This window comes from Chanodichthys erythropterus, chromosome 10 (assembly GCF_024489055.1).
Source record: "Chanodichthys erythropterus isolate Z2021 chromosome 10, ASM2448905v1, whole genome shotgun sequence".
NCBI lineage: Eukaryota > Metazoa > Chordata > Actinopteri > Cypriniformes > Xenocyprididae > Chanodichthys > Chanodichthys erythropterus.
In genome coordinates this window covers 24,989,380-25,010,331 of record NC_090230.1, presented here as the reverse complement: position 1 = coordinate 25,010,331, position 20,952 = coordinate 24,989,380, and the positions used below count along the sequence as shown (strand labels likewise).

The 20,952-nt window shown below is 37.0% G+C and overlaps 1 protein-coding gene across 12 annotated transcripts in view; it reads left to right on the top strand.

Moving 5' to 3' along the window:
* Positions 1–1,674: 1,674 nt before the first annotated feature.
* si:zfos-588f8.1 overlaps positions 1,675–20,952 on the top strand; it is a 56,632-nt gene continuing 37,354 nt past the window's right edge. For all 12 annotated transcript variants that reach the window (XR_010896144.1, XM_067396704.1, XM_067396700.1 and 9 more), the window contains exons 1-2: positions 1,675–1,946; positions 18,877–19,773. Coding sequence is in view for 11 of the 12 variants with exons in the window: in XM_067396704.1 (XP_067252805.1) it covers positions 18,937–19,773 (837 nt within the window). In the remaining variant the exon portion in view is untranslated. The remainder of the gene's footprint in view (positions 1,947–18,876; positions 19,774–20,952) is intronic.

The following is a 20,952-nucleotide window of genomic DNA, read 5'->3' as shown; positions in this document are numbered from 1 at the left end:
TATTGATAGCGGCTCCCTGATGCCCGCAAATTAGTTAAAATCTCCCGGAATCTAGAGCGAGCGAGCAAGAGCGCGCATAGAGATGTGTTTCAAACCAGCGCGCGCACGGCAGAGAGGGAGAGGGAGCGAGAGAGAGAGACCTTGCTTGTGTGTGTGTGTGTGTGTGTGTGTGTGTGTGTGTGCGCGCGTGTGTGTGCGAAGCGCATATATGACAGAGAGCATCCCGAATGGCCTTTTTCGGCAAATCAACCAATCAATTATCAGTGAGGTGAGTTGACAAGTTTCATTTCATGTGCATATTATTCAGGCTAGTTGCCAAGGCTACATGAAAACCACAAACTCCTTAGACCTGTTTAAAGTTGCAATGGAAAATAAATAAAAGCAGTTTACATAAATAGTATAAGCAGCTTATATAAAATTTTGATACCTCCCTGAAATGACTTTTTGCAGGTTGGGATGTCTGGAAGCAGAGAAGGGCAGAGTTGCTGTTGGAGCTGAATGAAGCTGCTGGAACAATTGCTAATGAGAGACGAGCGTGACGCTTCGAGAGCAGTGGAGCTTTTAATGTGCTGCAGTCAAGCATATGTGGGGTAAAGCAGCGCTGTTTATCAGATACATTTGAGTGTGTTGAAAATGATGTTATAACGTTACTCTGAGCATTCGCTCGGCGGCTGCTGTGAGACACTTGTTGCACACTGCAGTAAGATAAATCGATTTTAGAATATCATAGAAATAAATGCTTGTGTTGATAAATGGCATGCAATTCATTTTAACACATTGTATGATGGAGAAAATGCTGTATTACTATAACTAAAAATAAAGCTGCATCTGATTATGCTATGTTAGCCACTTGGTGAAACATGAATGAAGAAAATAATGTTCAAACAATAAGACAAAACGTGTTGAGCTATATAACTATAATTCGTTTTCTGTCTATAAATGTATCCAAACAGTTGTTCCATTGTCTAATAAAACATGTAATATATTAAAGTGTCTTTGGTGTTTTCATAGTTTTTACTAAATAAAATCGACAGTAACACAGGTATGACGTCACTGATGACGCACAGACACGGTCCATGTCCTGGTTAAAATTGTAATTTCTCTGGATTTAACCTTCTTGGAAACATTTGGGCTAATGTAAGTACACAAGTCAACAAAATATATAACACTGTTCTAGTGTTTTTTGGATGTTTTATTCCAAAAAATCTTATATCTTATATAAATCTTACATATTGTGCCTTTATACAAGCAGTGTCTGGACTGACAAGACTTGGCATTGTTCAGTATCTAAATTTCTACCGACATCTAGCTGTAGTTTAATGTAATTACTTTTGAATTTTTTTTAGACAGGCTGTACTACTCGAATCCAACCACAAGGCTTTGCTCTCTGCTCACCTTTACCAGACAGACAGCTCTTAGAAATCCATATTCCAAACCTCGTTGAGCCTTTTTATTGCCAAAACGCCTGTAGAGTTTAATTTAAATAATACAAAATAAGTAAGTAATGCAAAAAGTAACGTAGCGTAAAAGTAACGTTGCATATGTAAAAATATTATTAAAGTAATTAATATTAACAACTGAGATAAATGAAGTAACCTGGTGTCTGGTTGCAGTTCCTTTTCATCCGCCAGGCGGCGCTGTTCTGCATCTGTTCACACGAGAAGTTTTCCTCACTGTTTGTCGAGATCTACAGCACAAAGCTCTCAGATCGCATTCACCATGTCCGTGTGTCCTCTCCGGACTCATATATCTGTGATATGTTTTTAAAGAGGTCTCTGGGGTGGAAGTAAATCTGTCTGGATGAGTTTGATGAAGAGGCGATCTACTGGATGAAGAGGAGGAGCCGCATACACGTATACACAAACACACAGAGACAAACGAGTAGCCACATTTATTAACTTATCAAAGATGAGAAGCTTCATTCAGCACAACATGCACACATCAAGGTAAGTTTACCGGCTGTTTTGATTGTTTCATTTATTCGAGCCGTTTTCAGCTCGGCGGCGGCGAACATAAACTTTCCGGGTGGCTGGAAGTGAAAAGGCTTTTGTTTCAAAAACCCAAGCAACATTTCTGATCAAAGTAACTTTAATATTATCTCAAAAAAATAGCGGTTAAGCTAGAAAGTAACGCAGAGTCACTTAAACAAAGAATAAAAGTCCGTTCGCAGCGATAAGGCTCAAAATAAATCGAACTTCCCGGATTGAGCCTTTGTCACAATGATACAATGTAACTTTTGATCTTTGATTTCCCGCTTTGTTGTGGTTAATTATACATAAATCTGAACTCTAGATTCATATTTCTCAATTATGTGTGATATATTTTCAATCTGTGCTTCGTAAATGCTTTCAACGGATATAAACCCTGTTGGGATATCAGGTTGAACCTCTTACTTGTTGCATTGTGCTTCATTGTGTTTTTCATGTAACTCTGACCCACAATGGGATTTGTAGGTAATACGGTTTATGGTCACATTTAAGTTGACAATCACATAAAGCTTCAAGTGTTCGCTTATTACCATCATAAAGTAATAATACAATGCACAGCCTGGTAGCTCATTATTGTCTTTGGAAAAATCAATGGGATGGTGGTCATCCCTGTCTGGACTTTAGGATTGGCCTTTTTTCTCAACTCTGATTGACTTCTATCCTCCTACTGTATGTTCATCAGACATGGAAAAACCCCAATCATCACCAAGAACAGAAACTTGACAGGAAGCGAGAGAAATTTTTGCGTGTCATGTGTTAGTGTTTTTTTTCACGCTGTTATTTTTGCTTGTGAATAGCGTGAGAGCCTTGAAGCAACTGAAGATTGGTGTCTTGAGTTGAACAACCTTTAAAAACATCATGAAATCAGAATGTACTTTTTCAATCCACTTTCCTGGTCTTGTCACTCCAAACAGAAATATGTTTGTCTTCATATTAATCCCAATATCCTGGCCAATATTTGGCCAATTAACTGAAGTGTCAATTCTACATGTAAATGTTCTTCTGTTTTAGATAATCCTGGAAATTCATCTTATTATGGGAGCAAATTAGGTTTCATGTTGACTTTAATGATTTATACTTTATGTAACCTGACAGTGAACAGCATAATAGAGGGGATGGGTTTATATTGAGAAACTCTTCAGTGACTAGCAGACGTGAACAGGAAGTTGATACTTGCTGATGAATGTAGACGTAGTCATAGGAAATTCAGGTTGCCAGGAGTGTTAGACGGTTGGGTGTCCCTGCCCTATTTACTCTTTCTCTGTCTTTCTTTTTTTCAGTCTCAATTTTAAAGAGTTATTGTGAAGTTGAGAGGGCGGCCCACAAAGCTTTTTTTGTTGCACCATATGTGCACTGACGTATTGAAAGGGAACCACTGAATGAGAGACCTGGAAGTAGGGCTGGGCAGTATAGCTGTACAAATATCACAACATTTTTCAGCCTTTAATATTTAAAGGGTAAGTTCACCCAAAAATGAATATTACATCACTTATTACTGACCCTCATGTAGTTCCACACCAGTAAGACCTTTGTTCATCTTCGCAACAAAATTAAGATATTTTTGATAATCCAATGGCTCAGTAAGGCCTCTATTGCCAGCAAGTTAATTTACACTTTCAAATGCTCAGAAAGGTACTAAAGATATATTTAAAACTGTTCAATGTGACTACAGTGGTCTACCATAATATTATAAAGTGTCGAGAATACTTTTTGTGCTCCAAAAAACAAAATAATGACTTTTCAACAATATATAGTGATGGGCAATTTTAAAACAATGCTTTGAATCTTTTGTTTAGAATCAGTGGTTCATGTGATTTCAGCAGTTTGACATGCGATCAGAACCACTGATTCGAACAAAAGATTTGTAAAGCTTCGTAGCTTCATGAAGCAGTGTTTTGAATTCGGCCATCACTAGATACTGTTGAAAAGTTTTTTTTTGTTTGTTTGTTTTTTTTTTAGCACAAAAAGTATTCTCGTCTGTACTTACATGAACTGATGAATGTAGACGTATATGTTCTGGGCACTGAAAGTGAAAATTAACTTGCTGGCAATGGAGGCCTCACTGAGCCATCAGATTTTATCAAAAATATCTTAATTTGTGTTCTGAAGATGAACAAATGTCTTACGGGTGTGGAATGACATAAAGGTGAGTAATGAATGACATTATTTTCAATTTTGAGTGAACTAACCCTTTAATATATATCTCAATAGTTCTATTTTCCTCTCAAATGGCTTAAATATATAGGGTTAGGGTTTTTTTTTTCTTTTTCGTCCTCAACCAAAGCAATCATTCCAAACAAATCATTGCAAAATAAATCTCAATGCACTTTATTTACTCAATTAATACACTGAAGAATTGTTTATATATTAATTTAATTTACATGCACTAATATAACAAGTGCAGTATTATTTCAACCCTATACAGTGCTCGATTTTTATCTCTATTTTTTTTTCTCCTTTTCTATTTTAAATTCTGATTTACTGTAAAGCACTTTGGATTAACTATGGATTTAGCATTGATATATATTCACTCGCTGAACATTGCGCACTTGAGAGTTTTGCTCTCCATCAAGCGATCTGTACTATTTTAGTGATGTACCGCAAACTCTAGTGTGAAGACACATGACTTTACTGAGAGCACTGTGTTTCTCACACACACACACACGGAGAGATAGATAGATAGATGGAAAGAGAGTCTCACCATGCAGAATCAACTCACTACATGTAAACAATATACTTTGTTGTATTTTCCTGTCAAAATAACAGAGATCATTTGGAATTATTCAGCTTTTAAGAACAAGCAGAAGGTACGCTGGTTTCTCTGGTAGTGGGGTTTTACTATGTAGCCTTAAAAAGCACATTTTCGGCCTTCAATAATTTTTTTAAATATTTATAAATTTTTGTTTGTCTTCAACAACAGCAATCATATCAAACAAAGTCTAATTTTTTTGCAGGTTTTTTTTTTTTTTTGGAAGAATATTTAACTATTTAATTTGTATGCATATAAACAAACAACAATACATCTATTTTTACTTAAAGGATTAGTTCACTTTCAAATAAACTTTTTCCTGATAATTTACTCACCCCCATGTCATCCAAGATGTTCATGTCTTTCTTTCATCAGTCGAAAAGAAATTAAGGTTTTTGATGAAAACCTTCCAGGATTTTTCTCCTTATAGTGGACTTCAATGGAGCCCAAATGGTTGAAGGTCAAAATTACAGTTTCAGTGCAGCTTCAAAGAGCTTTAAACGATACCAGACGAGGAATAAAGGTGATGATACACGGGGCAACTTTTTGAGCAATGTTGCCAGGCAGTGTTGCCGAGCAACGTTGCTTGGGCACTTTCCCATTGAGAATGAGCAACAAATTTATATCTGGATACATTAGATCGGTTACGGGCAATTTTTTGAGGTCCTCCAATCAGAATGTTAGCAGCCGATCACGTGACCGGTTCGGAGATTTCAGAAAAATTCAAACAAGATGGCGGCCTCTCAGCAGCAGTGGAGCGGAGAAAAGGAGTGTGAACTTTTATCTTTTTACGCTAGTAAGTTGTCATGCGTCAACCCAAAACAGGGAATTTACCTCATATATTGCTTAAAATACCAACAACTGTCCGAAAGTAATGTGTGTATGCTGTAATGAAGCTATTGAATGATTTCAGTTAAATACTAAAAAGACGGGATTTTTTAACGTCTGTAGTAGCGTAGGCTGTAGGGCGTTTGACATTTGAATAGCTTTTGATGCGATCGACGCGGGTTCGAATCTTCCTTTTGCCGAACTCGCTCTTCTCCCTTTTCCTGTCACAAATCAGATCGGAAAGGCATTTATTTTTAATAAAAATGAAGAAAATATTTGAAAAGTTGAGATAAAGTGCCTAACAAGTGTTTATAATAAAGTATTTATTGAGTTGGCAATAGATTTGCTCCTCTCTGATTAGTTGCTGCCAACTGTCTGTTGCCCTAATTAGTTGCCCTGTGTCTCATCAGGTTGCCCGTTGACTGCAACATTGCCCAGCAACATTGCTCAAAAAGTTGCCCTGTGTATCATCACCTTAAGAGTCTTATCTAGCGAAACAATCGGTCATTTTCTAAAAAATGTTAATTGGTTTAATGTTAATTGGTATATGGTTTATATAAACAAATGATCACCTTCCAAGTGCTTCTGCCAAAACTGCACTTTCGTATTCTTCAAAAAGCTTACGCTGTATGTCCTATGCCTTCCCTATTCAACTTACAGAAAAAATGGAACTGGCGCTGCGTTTGTTCTTTAATCCTTTATGAAAAATGCTAAGCTGAGATTTCAGACAATTTTTGCTAAATAATCGCTGCATCAGAGTTTTGAATTGATTCACTTCTGAGATTCAATTTCTCAAAGAAATGAATCGAATATACTAGTTTTGCTACTAAAGTTTAAAGAGATGCTATTGAATACTATAGAATTTATCATAGTAAATTGTAGTATACTGTATTATAGTATTTTTAACACTTTGTTAATAAATGCTACAGCATACTGTAGTATTAGCTATAGTGCACTGATAAACCTTTAATAAATACTGTAGTATACTTTAGTTTTTTACTACAGTAAACTGTAGTGTATAATACACCCTATAGTTGTAGAAAACTTAGTAGAGTATTGGGTAAAATAATTTGTTTATATTACTATATAACAACTATAGAATTACCACACCAATTAATTCAAGTACTTTACTATAGTATGGTTAAAAAACACTAGTATTTACATAAATTACTATAGTATTTTTTCAAGTTATCACTCTCTCTAGTTGTGAGAGAAGATAGGATTGTAAAATTTTATAGCGTATTTGTGAAATAAAATAAATATTAAATTATTGCAGTATTAATTATCGTTTTATATTTTTAATTGCATCCAAACTATGTAAATATATTCAATTCAATATCACCTTAGTTCTTTATTTTCTTCTGTAATGGATGAATATGAAGCCATTCGTGATCTAGAAACTAGTGACTTCATATCCGTCCATCATAAGAGCCAAGTAATGACTATTGACGAGCAGATGGCAAGAATTAGATTCATTTTCTCCGAGAGGTTCACAAAAAACCGCCTTCCTCTCGAAAATCTGCAAGATTTGCAGATGGCATTGGAATGCTTCCCTAATTTAGTGAAACATCCTCCGTGGTCTGGTCACTCATATGTTTCACTGTGGTGAAGACAGGCTTTTAATCTAGAAGGTGCCCCAAAGTAGCCTGACAGCAATGCATTATGGGTGTGTCGGTTTTTTTTTTTTTTTTTTTTGGAGGGGGCGAAGAAAGATAAAAGCTTTCAAGCATCAAGCAACCGACCAAACTTTGCGGTGCGCAGTCGAGATGACGCACACGTGGTAGCAGAGGACGGAAATTGTTAAAGCTAAGCTTGGACGGTCTTGCTAGTTTCCCCGCGTTCAATGCACGCAGTCGATCCAAGTTTATAAATAACTCTAATTATAGAGCATATGAAGAAATGAGTCTAGCCGACACACATTCGGTCGCTGTTTTGCATTAACCCCTTCTAAACAACGATAGCCTGACATTTTTTACTGTTTAGGTCATCTGAATAACGGGGAGTTTATTGTCTAACCTTTAGTCAGAGAGACAATGTGCTCATACTGTCCCGGAGATGAATGGGAGTCTCCATTTGCGCTACTGTCAGCGGGTTGGTAATGGTGTGGTTTTGATGTTGGACTGCCAATTGATCTCATGCAGGAAGCGGCCGGTCTGAGAGGAAAGTGGCCGGAGCAGTTCGAGTGCCAGAGAGACTTCATTAAACGCCTCCTCAGTCCTCCGTCGCCAGTCGAGTAGAGCTCATTAACCGTGGCTGTTAGCGTCGACACAGCTGCGAGGTTTCTGTTGACTTTTGCTTGATTATCGACGCCGTTTGTTTAGTAAACGGGCAAACATTGCGCCATTCTACTCTTCATTTGATGTAAACACGCCGCAGGAGGTTGAAGCCCGCGAAATGGGCCAACGGTCGTAAAATAAATCAAACAAAAATATGTTTTGAATACACAATTAAGTGCTTTTTTTTTTTTTTTTTACATTATTTTCATGTCGGTTATGCACATTTTCCCCAATATTATCATTTTATAAAGCATATTATTATTAGTAGTAGTAAATTCTTAATAATAAAATGTCTTATTGCTTTTTTTTAAATTTATTTTTGCATAATGTTAATGAGAAATTTGTGGGTAAATGTGTGTGATAGTCATGAATGTAATGCACAATTAATATATATATATATATATATATATATATATATATATATATATATATATATATATATATATATATATATATATATATATATATATATATATATATATATATATATATATATATATATATATAAATATATAAATATATATATATATAAATATATGGTCCTAAAATAGGCTTCTTTTAATTTTTTTTTGGAATGAAATAAGAAGACATGAGGGTTATGAGGGTTTGTTTTTATTTTTGAAAGAAATTAAAGGGTTAGTCCACTTTTAAATAAACTTTTCCTGATAATTTACTCACCCCTATGTCATCCAAGATGTTCATGTCTTTCTTTCGTCAGTCGAAAAGAAATTAAGGTTTTTGATGAAAACATTTCATATTTTTCTCCTTATACTGGACTTCAATGGCCTCCAGACGGTTGAAGGTTAAAATTACAGTTTAATTGCAGCTTCAAAGAGCTTTAAACGATACCAGACAAGGAATAAGGGTCTTATGCGGAAACGGGAAGTAAGTTCAAGGCGATATTTTGTGTTTAAAAAGCATAAACGGTTGTATTTTTTCAGAAAATGACCGATTGTTTTGCTAGATAAGACCCTTATTCCTCGTCTGGTATGGTTTCCACAACAATATGAAGCAGCACAACTGTTTTCAACATTGATAATAATCAGAAATGTTTCATCAAATGATCATATTAATGATTTCTGAAGGATCATGTGACACTGAAGACTTGAGTAATGATGCTGAAAATTCAGCTTTGATCACAGGAATAAATTACGTTTTACAACATATTCACATAGAAAACATCTATTTTACATTGTAATAATATTTTACAATATTACTGTTTTTACAATATTTTTGAAATGCAGACTTGCTGAGCATAACAGACTGATTTGTAAAAGCATAAAAAAATCTTACTGACCCCAACTTTTGAACGGTAATGTATGTAAATTGTATGTTTAATCGTTTCTTGATCTTTGTGCAGCCGAGGGAAAACATCAGTGAAAACCAGAGAGTTTTTGGGTCTTCTTTAGTTGTGTTCTCATGCCGAACGCCACACAGGCAAAAGTAAGTCATCGAGGCGAGGCTGCCGGTGACGTGACATTCCTTTTGGATATGCCAGCTAATCCCAGAGCTCATGTAATGACTGCGAGAAGCAGACCAACAGAAACATTCAGTGATTGGAAAGCACTTAAAGAGCCAAACGGAGTCTGGGGCCGTAATATCAGGAGATTTAGGAGGAGCAGTTAATGTCTTCAAGATGTTTTCAGAGCAGAGCAGATGACATGATGCAGCTTTGGCTTCTGTTTGACCAGTTTTTAAAGACTATTTGGCGTTCTGGTTGAAAACAGTCTTGACCTGTACATTTGATCAAGTATTTAGCTGCAAAATGTATGCATGTACTTGTGTTTTTCTGTAGATTTAAGACTTCAAAATTCAAAAGATGAAGCAATTATGAAAGGGTCCTATTATGATTTTTTTTTTCCCCATGTTCATCTTTCTTTAGTGATTAATGTTGCTGTTTGAGCATGAAACATTTCCAAAGCACAAAGTCCCTCCAGTGGGAGTTATTCTCTATATCAGTGTCACTGTTTCTGAATTCCCTGAAACGCCTCCATTGTAGTCCTTTGAGAACGAACACGTCACAATATTCCTCATTTAAATAATTCCCACCCAAGGCATACACAGAATAAAGGGGTGGGGCCTGGTTGAGTTAGTTAGTAGTGTGTTGAAACTGGCGGTTATGGTAAGGGCTGGGATATTTCCCCATATATGCTCAAAGCCGTTGACCAATCACAACACACTGGTCCATCCGACCAATCAGAGCACATTGTGCTTTTCATAGGGCTTCATAGAGACAGGGACTAAACAGAGCGTTACGGACAGACTGGGAAGAGAGGAGCTGCAACAGTGGAAAATATGGGGAAAATAATGAAGATTCAAGCATGAAAATCTGTTCTAGTAGAGCCCAAAAAATCAATTATTTAAATGCATCTTAAAGTTGCAACAAACAGGCTCATATTTGACTCAGATTTAGATTCCTTGACTTTCTTTTCACCTCTTTCCATGGTTTTGCATGAGTTGCACGTTCTGCTTTCTTTGGATCATAATCAGGAAATCCCCTCGGACAGAGGTGACCTTTAGGATCAAAAATGTAAGCTTATCTCGGTTTGACGTCATGGCTGGTTCATACAGAGCTTGTATATCAGGCTGCTCATCATTAACTCTCTGCTCGTTTTCTGTCAGAATTGCATACAGAGTTTTGCCCTGGAGCGTTTAGGTTGCCCTTTTTTTCTCAGGCACGTCCAGGACACTGTTCGCATGCAAATGGCACAGAGCGCGTGTCGGTCTAATACTAAATGATTCAATAACAATGAAAACAGCCGTTATATCAGAGCAAACAATGCTCGGCACAGTGTGTCATTTTGAGTGATTTACATCTGGTAAAAAAGATGAAACGTGAGATTTCTTTCTTTTTTAGAAGAGTTTGTAGTTTAAAGAGGTCCTAATATGCCTAGATTGAGTTTTGGGGCTCAAGTAGAACAGGTTTTCATGCTTAAATGTTAGAGAAAAAATTTATTTTTCACACATTCCCCATTGTTGTTGCTCCTCTCTTCCCATTCTGTCAGTAACTATCTGTTTAGCTCCTGTCTCTATGAAGCCTCTCCTTCTGAAAAGGTGAATGTGCTCTGATTGGTCGGCTGGACCAAATTGGCGAACTTTAAAGGGTACCTATAATGCCCCCTTTACAAGATGAAATATAAGTCTCTGGTGTCTCCAGAATGTGTCTGTGAAGTTTCAGCTCAAAATCCCCCACAGATCATTTATTATAGCTTGTCAAATTTGCTCCTATTTGGGTGTGAGCAAAAACACGCTGTTTTTATGTGTGTCCCTTTAAATGCAAATGAGCTGCTGCTCCCGGCCCCCTTTCCAGAAGAGGGCGGAGCTTTAACAGCTCAACAACAACAACAAAGCTGGAGAATCTCACGCAGCCAAAATGAGGATTGTCAGTAACGGTGTTCAGCCTTACATTGTTCAAACCGGAGTCGACACTGATGGAGAGACTCAGGAAGAAGTTACAACTTTAAGACGTTTCTGAATGGTTAGTGGATAAATTGATGTAGTTGCTGTGGAGTTGATTCAACTCATCCACTAGCATGTGCCGTCATGTTCATCTTTTGTGTTGAATTGACCCTCGTTTGTGAAGCAGTCCGGCGTAAAATGACGGCATGACAACAACACTCAACTACAACAACTCTTCCTCTTCTCTAAAGCAGCCCAACATGGCCCCGCCCCCTTTGTTGCGTGTTCTCGGGGGCGGGGTTTATGTAAATTTTAGGGTTAGTGATGTCACCAAGAAGCTCGTTGTAGTCCCTACCAGTCATTTGTTGTAGTCCTTAAACAGCAAGTTAAAGGAAAAATACCTCCCTTTGCATTGAACTTTGAGCGTCGCAACATTGCAGATGTTGTATATGCTCTAACAGCAACATTACACACTAACTAAAGTTAAAAAATCATAATCAACCACCCCTTTAAAACAATTTGAAAATGCTATTTTATTTGCTCCTGTAAGTGGTGCAAAAAATGAGCTTTTCACAAAGTCGGCATGAAACAGAAGTTGCGCTAGACTTGTCTTCCATATTGTGCTGTATATGCGAATGAAACTGCAAGAGGGACGGAAAGTTATTCTGATTCAAGATTATGAGGAACATGAATTTAAAATGTGCATGGATAAATAATTTATAATAAACACTGCAATATTCCATAAAAAAAAAAAACAAGAATTGTCAAATTTGATTTCATGGTTGTATAATAATGTATAACTCTAGCTCAAGTAACATAAGATTCAATAAAACTGTAGTTTAAAGCTGGGACTTTATTAAAGAGTGATTTGCATCACTGTAGCCTTCTTTATATCTTGTGCTTTTCGAGCCTGCAGGGTTTTTCTGTCTCCAGTAACGGCTTGTTCCTGTGGTGAACTGCGATAGGATGGTGAAACTAAAGCTGGCGCACATGTGCATCTGCAGGAGGTCCAGGCCGTTGAGATTGTGTCCCGCTGTGGAAACTACTGCCAATGTTTTATTGAGCTCCGCTCAGACTGGAGTTGATTTCTCACAAGAGTTGGAGGCGTTTCTTGACCCACTACTGCCTCTTTACATTACATTTCATGAAACTACTAAAAACTTTTATAATATTTTCTGGAAAATAAGTTGCAGCTTACTATAAGTCACTCCGCAAAAAAATTTGCATTGTTCAGAGGTCAGGTTTTAACACCAAAACAGGTGAAAAATCCCGCAGACTTGCACTGAAGAATCGAGTCATATCTAGAGACCTGTGGGTGGATTCTCGACTTTTTTTTGCATATTCAGTCTGATTGAAAAGCATTCAGCGTAGGCCTGAACCAGAAGAAAACGTCCAGCATACGAGACCGATGATGGAGGTGTCGTCCGTAGGGAAGCCTGTGCGCCGCGTGGAGCTTCGTCTTTCCCCTGCCCACGCGTCTGCTAAAAGACTTGCTTCCTAAATGGAGGTGATATTAAAACAAAAGCCCTGTTTCTGTTTCAGCCACACATTCCACTTCAACGGGCCTTTTCATTCAGAGCGTCTCCAGCTGCATCTGTGCTCCATAAAGAACCTGTGACTGATTTACCTCATGGGTTTCTCTCTCTCTCTTTCCTCTCCTGGGAGATCTGCCAACTTGAATGTATCTCTATCCGAGGAAGTGTTGAAGGAGGCCGAAACGTGAGGAGCTGGAGAGTCAACCCCTCTCACGAATCAGAAATCACTCCCGTTGTCCCCTGAAAAGAGGCCAAAACTCTTGTTTTCGTGCCAGTCAGTTGGAGAGATGATCCTGGTGATCTTTTGAAAACAAGTAACGGCTTTGGTGATGATTTTTTACGGTTCGCTTGTGACTTTGTCTTGCAATTTTTTTGCAATGTCAGTGATTTTCTAGTCATTTAGCCAAAAACAACTTCATGAAAATGAGAAGAGCATCTCAGATCTGTTCCAAAACCTGGATTGCATCAAGCTTTTGACTAAAGTTTTTGATTTATCTTGTTTAAGACTTTAACCCATAAGAACCCGGACCAATTTCCCCTTATAGGAAAATTATGGGGCATATAAAACAGACTAAATGGACCACTTAAAACATGTTTCTGCAGTTGTTTTTTAAATACAACCACTCTTTGTGAAAGATCTGTAATGTTACATTTATGTGACATTGGGCGTTTATGATACATTTTTAATGTTACATATTTGTCACATTGGGCTTTTATTTTTCATTTGAAAAAAAAAAAACATTTTGTCAGTTTTCTTGCTAAATAACATTTTTTTTCTATTTATTTTCTTTTCCACAACATTTTCAAAATTATAACTTTTCTGGGAAGATAAATAAAAAACTTTTTCAGAAGTAATACAGTTTTTGCAATGTGTTTGCTTTGTCACATATTTCAAAACCACATAACTGTGACCATTCAATTTTACAACAACTTTTTTGTAACTTATCAAAATTATACCGTTTCAGGTGTACGGTTAAACCAGAAATAAAGTTTTAGAATATTTTTTCACAACTTGAAAATGTGCAAACTGAATAAAAATAAATAACTACCTCACACTGGAGGTCAACATGTTGAACATGCATGTAGTGCAATAACATTGCAAAATTTTACCTTTTCAGGTATACGGTTTAACCAGAAATACATTTTTAGATAATTTTTTCATAACTCGAAAATGTGCAAAGATTGTGCACAAAATTTTTCTACTTGTTTTTAAATTGTTTATATTTAAAAGTGGAAAAAAATCTGCCAAAATGCACATGTATTAAAGAGACAATCTATGAAAACAAGTCATAATTGTCTAAATTATCTTGTTTTAAGGATACTTAGATGTTTTAACTGAAAAGCAAGACAATATGGTGGAAAATGGAAATAATAGTTGCACTATAAAATAAGTCATGTCATCATTCGTCTTTACACTACTTATACTTAGGCAATATCAACTTTTTTATACAAGTTATATGAGATTTTATGATTTTAGTTATATGTATCTTTAAAAATCATTCAGAATTATTAAAAATGACTGTTTTACCTTGTTTAGGTGTGGTGTATATATTTATGATATTTAAGAGTGTTGTGCCATTATAATAGTATTAAATGCATTTAGATAATAGACTGCATTACTTTTTTCAGCTGCACTGATTCTGAACTATTTTTTCCATTCATTTCTCTCATAGGGATTTTAAAAAAGTCTTTGTTAAAGATTTATAAGCCATGAATCAAGCCACGAGGTGAATCATAGTATTACAAACTTTGATTTGAAGCAAAAAGTATTTGAAAATCGGGAAAAAAAAAACACGTACATGACTTTGTTTTCACTGGTTTTATTGAGGGAAGGAACTATAAAACTGCTCATTTGATAATGTTAATTATATGTGTAGAAACTATATATTTTAAGATTATTGCATATTTATTGAAATATTCAAGTGAAAAAAACCAACCGCATTATATCATTTGTAGTGCTTCAGGGGAGTGGGCGGAGCTAAAGAGGTCTTTTGTTGCGTTTCGACTCTGATTGGTGGAGTCTTCTGTACAGCATCATGGGTAATGTAGTTTTCACCACAAATTCCACTGTTTAAACACAATTGTTTTAAATAATAATACAGGCTAAAGGCTTCAACAGAAACAAATACCATTGATTAACAACCTCGTAACTCACAGTAAGGCTGTCTTTAAGGGCCCTATTTCAACATGGTCTAAAGCGCATGGTGCAAGTTAGTTTAATGATGGGGGAAAATGGTCAGCGCGCCCGGCACATGGTCTAAAAGGGTTGTCCTTATACTCTTAATGAGTCATAGGTGTGTTTTGGGCGTAATGTGCAATAAACCAATCAGAGTCTCATCTCCCATTCCCTTTAAAAGCCAGTTGGCGGATTCGCTATTCACATGGCAGAACTGCAAGCGGAAAAACTAAATGCTTCTCTAGCGAGGAAGTGGATCTGTTCGTGTGCAAGGTTAAAGTTTGCGGAGCAGACCAGAAGGAGAAGCTGGATTCCACCAAAGCATGCACACAATAATAATCTTTTACATTGTTATCCTTTTATTTTTAATATTTGTCAAGTAATATCATTAAGCAGCACACCAACATGTGTGTGTAATAATCAGAGTTTACTCACTAGGCACCCGCCTATAGGCGCATATTACTAACGTGCTGGTCAGTGCCGCAGTCAAAATAGCAACACGCCAACAATGCACCTGAACACACCTTGTTTTCAGACCAGCAAATGCATCTATTTAAACAATGTTGCACAGGACGTGAAAATGATAACTGCATCGGGCTGAAACTAGCAAACAAACACACGTTTGCGCCGGGTGTATGATGGGGCCTTAAAGATTTATAAGTTCTCATTCAAAATCAGTTTCCCTCTGGAGAAAATGAATGGAGTTTTTACTTCCAGAACCCAACTGTTGCACGCTATTTTTGCCAGGCTGCTGCTCCTTCACTTTTATCTCAGGAATGTTCGACTTTCTCTGAAACATGAGGAGTCTGACAGAGATATATTAAACTCTGCTCTTTCCCATGGCATTGCATGTTTTTTCCCTCCTAGTCTCAAGTTCTGCATTATGAAGAGTTAACCTGGCTGGTCTATTTCAGAACAGCTCAGAATGAGCCGTAATGATGATGCTGTTTTTGTGGTCGCAGACTTTATGCATTTATGCATGCCTTGGAGTTTTATTGATTCTGGTTATGGTCAACAGCCAAGTTAGGAGGATGGCCTACTTTCACCCATCTGAGAAACCAGGCTGGAAAAGTTTAGACATTTCCACTGTTTATTTTACAGACTTTAAGGTTTACATTTAGCCATTTTTACCAGTAAATTCAGCTAGGATTTTTTAATTAACTTTTTTACTTTACTAATAATATAATGCATAAAAAAGCGCACTTTGGGGTAGTTTATCGACCTCTCATGGTTTGATTTGATCTTGGATAAAAAAGTTAGTCTCAATGGATGCCCCACTATGACAAGCCGTCAGAAAATACATCCATTCATTCATGAGGATTTTCCAGAGTAACTTAATTTCGCTCAATATAAGTTGACAGCTGTTTAAGACACTTGGCTCTCGTCTTACCAGGAAATAACTTACATCCTCAAATTTACAGTTGGAACAAGCATACAGTGTTCTGCATCGTCTGTTATGCAGAGTAGAAATAACTCTGGCAAGACAAAATTCACTAATCTATAAATGAAATAAACGGTGTTGGATAAGCTTAGATTGGTAGGTCAGATTTTGGTTCTTCTAGAAGCCTTTGGAGCATGAGGCCTGTTAGGGCTCCTTGTAAAGCACCTTGTGCTTCTGTAATGTGACTTATTTCTGACAGGACAGGATTTGATTTCCATTTCAATATGGAAACATAAAAACATATTACACTTTGTCAAAATGACCAAAAAAGTGTGCAGTAAGAAAGTAAATAGGGTCTGTTTTGATTTCATATTGACATAAATGCCACCCCTTTATGTTGCTATGCAGGGATGCGGTTGCCATGCCTGTATTGACACCTATGATGTAGCAGCTGTGGCTTTGTTCTGTATATTTATAGAGATGTGCTGTGTATTACTGGCTAAGGATAGGTCAGATTCACTGAAACACGGACTATAACCGTGACCACAGTTTCCTGTGAGACACTTTGCTACACAGATGCAATTTTCACTCGTGATCAGAGTTTATTGCAGGGACAAGCTTTAGGCAGATTAAATAAAGGAGCTGTTTAGTCTGAGTCAGACGCCACGAATAATAATGTCAGATGGAGAGCTGCAGGCCTGAGAAATAAGGGATGGGGTGATGGGTTCATCCAAATAGCACCAGTAATGGCACCTTATCTACGTTTAATTCAATCCTGAAGCTCTTGTTTTCAAATGATTGATCTAATCGAGATGAATGAGACTTGCTGGAACATGTTTCAAAACAAAAAGTTGAAGGTTAATAGAAAGAAACAAAGTAGGCCAGTACGTAATGTAGGACTGCAATAGCTAATCAATAAAATCAATGAAAATATCATTTATTTGTTGGTTGACTCTGTGTGTTGTCAAGGACACATCTAGATGTCAAGCATCTAGTCAATAAATGTTGCTTTGCTGTAGTAAACATCTGTATGTTTATAGGAACAAATATTAGTGCTGTCAAAATTATTAATCACATCTAACATAAAAGTTTGTAAATATATATAATGTGTGTGTATTTAAATATGAAGATTTCAGATGCAAAAGCCTTTTCTTCTAAAATAAGTGTTTTTATCAGGCTCATATGTTTAGGTTCAGTAATTTCACTTTAATGCCAATCAATAAGTCATTTTCATTGCCATTAAAGTGAAATAACAGAACATAAACATAAGAGCCTGATGAAAATTATAATTTTAGAAGCAAATTTCAGATGGAACTCTTCATATATATTCTTCAAAAATGCACCTGTATGATTTTTGTCTCATATTTTTTATAATAATGATATAATTAAGCAATGTCACACAAGTAATGTGTGTTTTGTCACAAATAGCACAAGTGCAAATATGATTTATTTTATACAAAAGTTCAATAAATAAGAAGTTAATATGTTATGTTTTAGACAAAATATTGTCTGCTTTTGCTTAATTTTGCAAAATCAGGTCAAAAGCATGAGCATCGCTGGCAAAAATATGCTCAAAGATGGGTGCTCGACCAAAACATATGAATCAAAAGCAGAAAAAAATTGGCACACCAAAGCTCCAAAAATAAGTGGAAAATTTTAATATAAGACTCACACGTGTGAATCTTGTATTAAACTTTTTCGCTTATTTTTTGAGCTTTGGTGTGCTGACTTTTTTTCTGCTTTTGCTCAATTTTGCCAATGAAAATATTACCTGTAAAGCCAGAGCAGAACTTTTGTGTCTCTGAGCAACACACTGCGGTGTTTAATTTCCGAATTAATCCGGGTTTTGAGTAAATCAATCGGAATCGGCGGTAAATGTTTCGGATTTAAACATTTACCGCCACCTACTGGTAGTTTAGTTTCTTATTTAGAGTATCATTTCATTAAAAAAAATATTTCATATTGCCCTATTAATAAAAACTCATTAAACGTTTAGTTTACCAAAAAATTAAAATTCTGTCTTTTACTCACCCTCATGGCCATTGAAGCCTAAAAGTTTATATGTAATAAATTATATTTAAAATATTTTTTTCTAAAGTTTTTTTTTTTTTATGTCTATTTGATGTTTTTATAATTGAACAAAATAATGACTTTAAATTATCTTTCGGGGGTAATTTCTCAGACAAATTTGATGCATGATTAATTAGATTAAAAAATGTAATTGCTTGACAGCCCTAATACGTGCATATATATATATATATATATATTTTCAAACTTTTATGCGATTAATCGCGATTAATCAATTTGACAGCCCTAATATGGCCATAGGGTGATCTGCAATGATTCAACATAGTTGAGAGGTGTGTTGTTTTTTTTTTTTTTTTTTTTTTTTTTTTTGCTGCTGCTTATTTTACTATCATATTCATATTTATGCATTTGTGTTATAAATTCAAAGTGAAGTGATTATTTTGCAAAATGGAATGATTAATCGAAGAAATAATCAATTAATCACTCATGCCTAATTCCTTACATCCTCTTTTCCAGGTGCTAGATGGTGGTTGCGAAGGCAGTACGTAATGCTGAAGGGGCTCGTCCTGAGTCAGAATGAGTGTCAAAGATGGCGATGGGACGACTAGCCAAGATGGAAAGGCCTACGAACTTCAGATATACCCCCGACTGACTCTGGAGACGGCATCGTGCTGTACACTCAGAGTCACCAAAGAGGCCACTGCAGCTAGCGTCATCCAGGATGTGGCAGCGGCCCTCGGACTGGACGCCAGCAAGTGCTATGTCCTGGCCGAGGTGAAGGAATGTGGCGGGGAGGAGTGGGTGCTGGAATCGACCGACCTTCCGGTGCACAGGGTCCTTCTTTGGCCGAGGAAAGCCCAGGAGCAACATTCTCGAAACGAAGGGTTTTACTTTCTCTTGCAGGAGCGCAACTGTGATGGTTCCATCCGCTATGTGCACCTGCCAGCAGTGGCAAATGAGCAGGAGTCCAAGCGACTGGTTGCTCGGGGTTTCCTCCCACCGCAGCAGGAGGACTTTGAGGACCTCTGCAACCTTCCGGTCCTCAGTGAGGACAGCATCTTGGATAACCTTCGAAATCGCTTTCAAAAGAAGAAGATCTACACGTATGCTGGCAGCATTCTCGTTGCCATCAACCCCTTTAAGTTCTTGCCCATTTACAACCCCAAATATGTCAAAATGTATGAGAACCACCAGCTGGGCCAGCTGGAACCCCATATTTTCGCCATTGCCGATGTGGCCTACTATGCCATGTTGCGCAAGCACATCAATCAGTGTATCGTTATCTCAGGAGAGAGTGGATCGGGCAAAACGCAAAGCACTAACTTTCTCATTCACTGCTTGACGGCCCTCAGTCAGAAGGGTTATGCAAGCGGCGTGGAACGAACCATCTTGGGTGCAGGACCTGTGCTGGAGGTAAGACCACCAACACCTTGATATGAACTGGGTTTGGTTGCATGTTTCACAACATTCGCATGTAGACCCTGTAGATTCCTTTAAGAACTTACTGGGATAGTTGATAACTTTTTCTGAAGTGCCAACATCCTCTTTGACAGATTCTGAGCTTGAGTCTCTAGAGTTTTGAATCAGATGTTATGTTTTAGTGTATTGAAAGTTTAGATGTAAAGGAAGTCAACTGATGGGTTTGCAGTTGTCAGCCGTAGACCTAGTCAACCCCCCAAAATAGTAATGGCATGTAAGAACCACACATTTAATCGTCAAGGTTGCATTTGTTGTGTAGTATTTTTATCTTTTATTTGAGCATTTTGCATTAGATTTATGCATGTCTTCGAACCCTTGGAGACTCACTTCCACAAAATAGCTCATTGGTTGGAATTGTAGGGTGTTGAATTTGTATTTCATACAGTGCAGATTTTAAGCTCAAGTTATTAGTTTCAAATTCTTCAAAAAGGGTGAAGATATAGGAAGTCACTTGATGGGTTTGCGGTTTGTAGTTGTCAACATTCGAACTTGTCAGACTCCAAAAATGGTAATGGCATGTAAGAACTCTAAATTTGATTGTCGATGTTGGGTGTTTGTGTAGTATTTTTATTAATTTTGTGCAAGGCTTTGAGTCCTTGGAAACTTGTATCTACAAAATGGCTCTTTGATTGGAATTGTAGGGTTTGGAAAAGCTTCGTAACAACCATAATGACAGCTTACCTACAGGTCTCTCAGGCTTCACTGTAAACTGTAGCTCTTTAGATCAGTTATTTACAGAGTTCTTTCCCACAAGCCTGTGCTTGAAACATGGGGTCACAACTTGCAGTACATTCATAGCTCATGTTGCAGTACCGGCTAACCTACATCTGGAGGCTTTTCTTATCGTGTCTCATGCAGTTCTTGTTGTTTTATGTCTCTTGCTCTAAAATTATTGCCCAGTCCCATAAACCTGTTCAAGCACATTCTGTTATTTTGCAAAATTTTAGCAGAAACCCTTCTCCAACCCTGATCTCGTGGTGGTTTATGGTAGCGGTAACCCTTGTGCTGTGGAAACTCTTGCAAGACTGCATTTGGAGAACCGTTAGAGTGGATCTCATGAAATTTTAACAGCTCAAGGATTATCACCTGGAGGCTTTATTCAGATTATCGGAA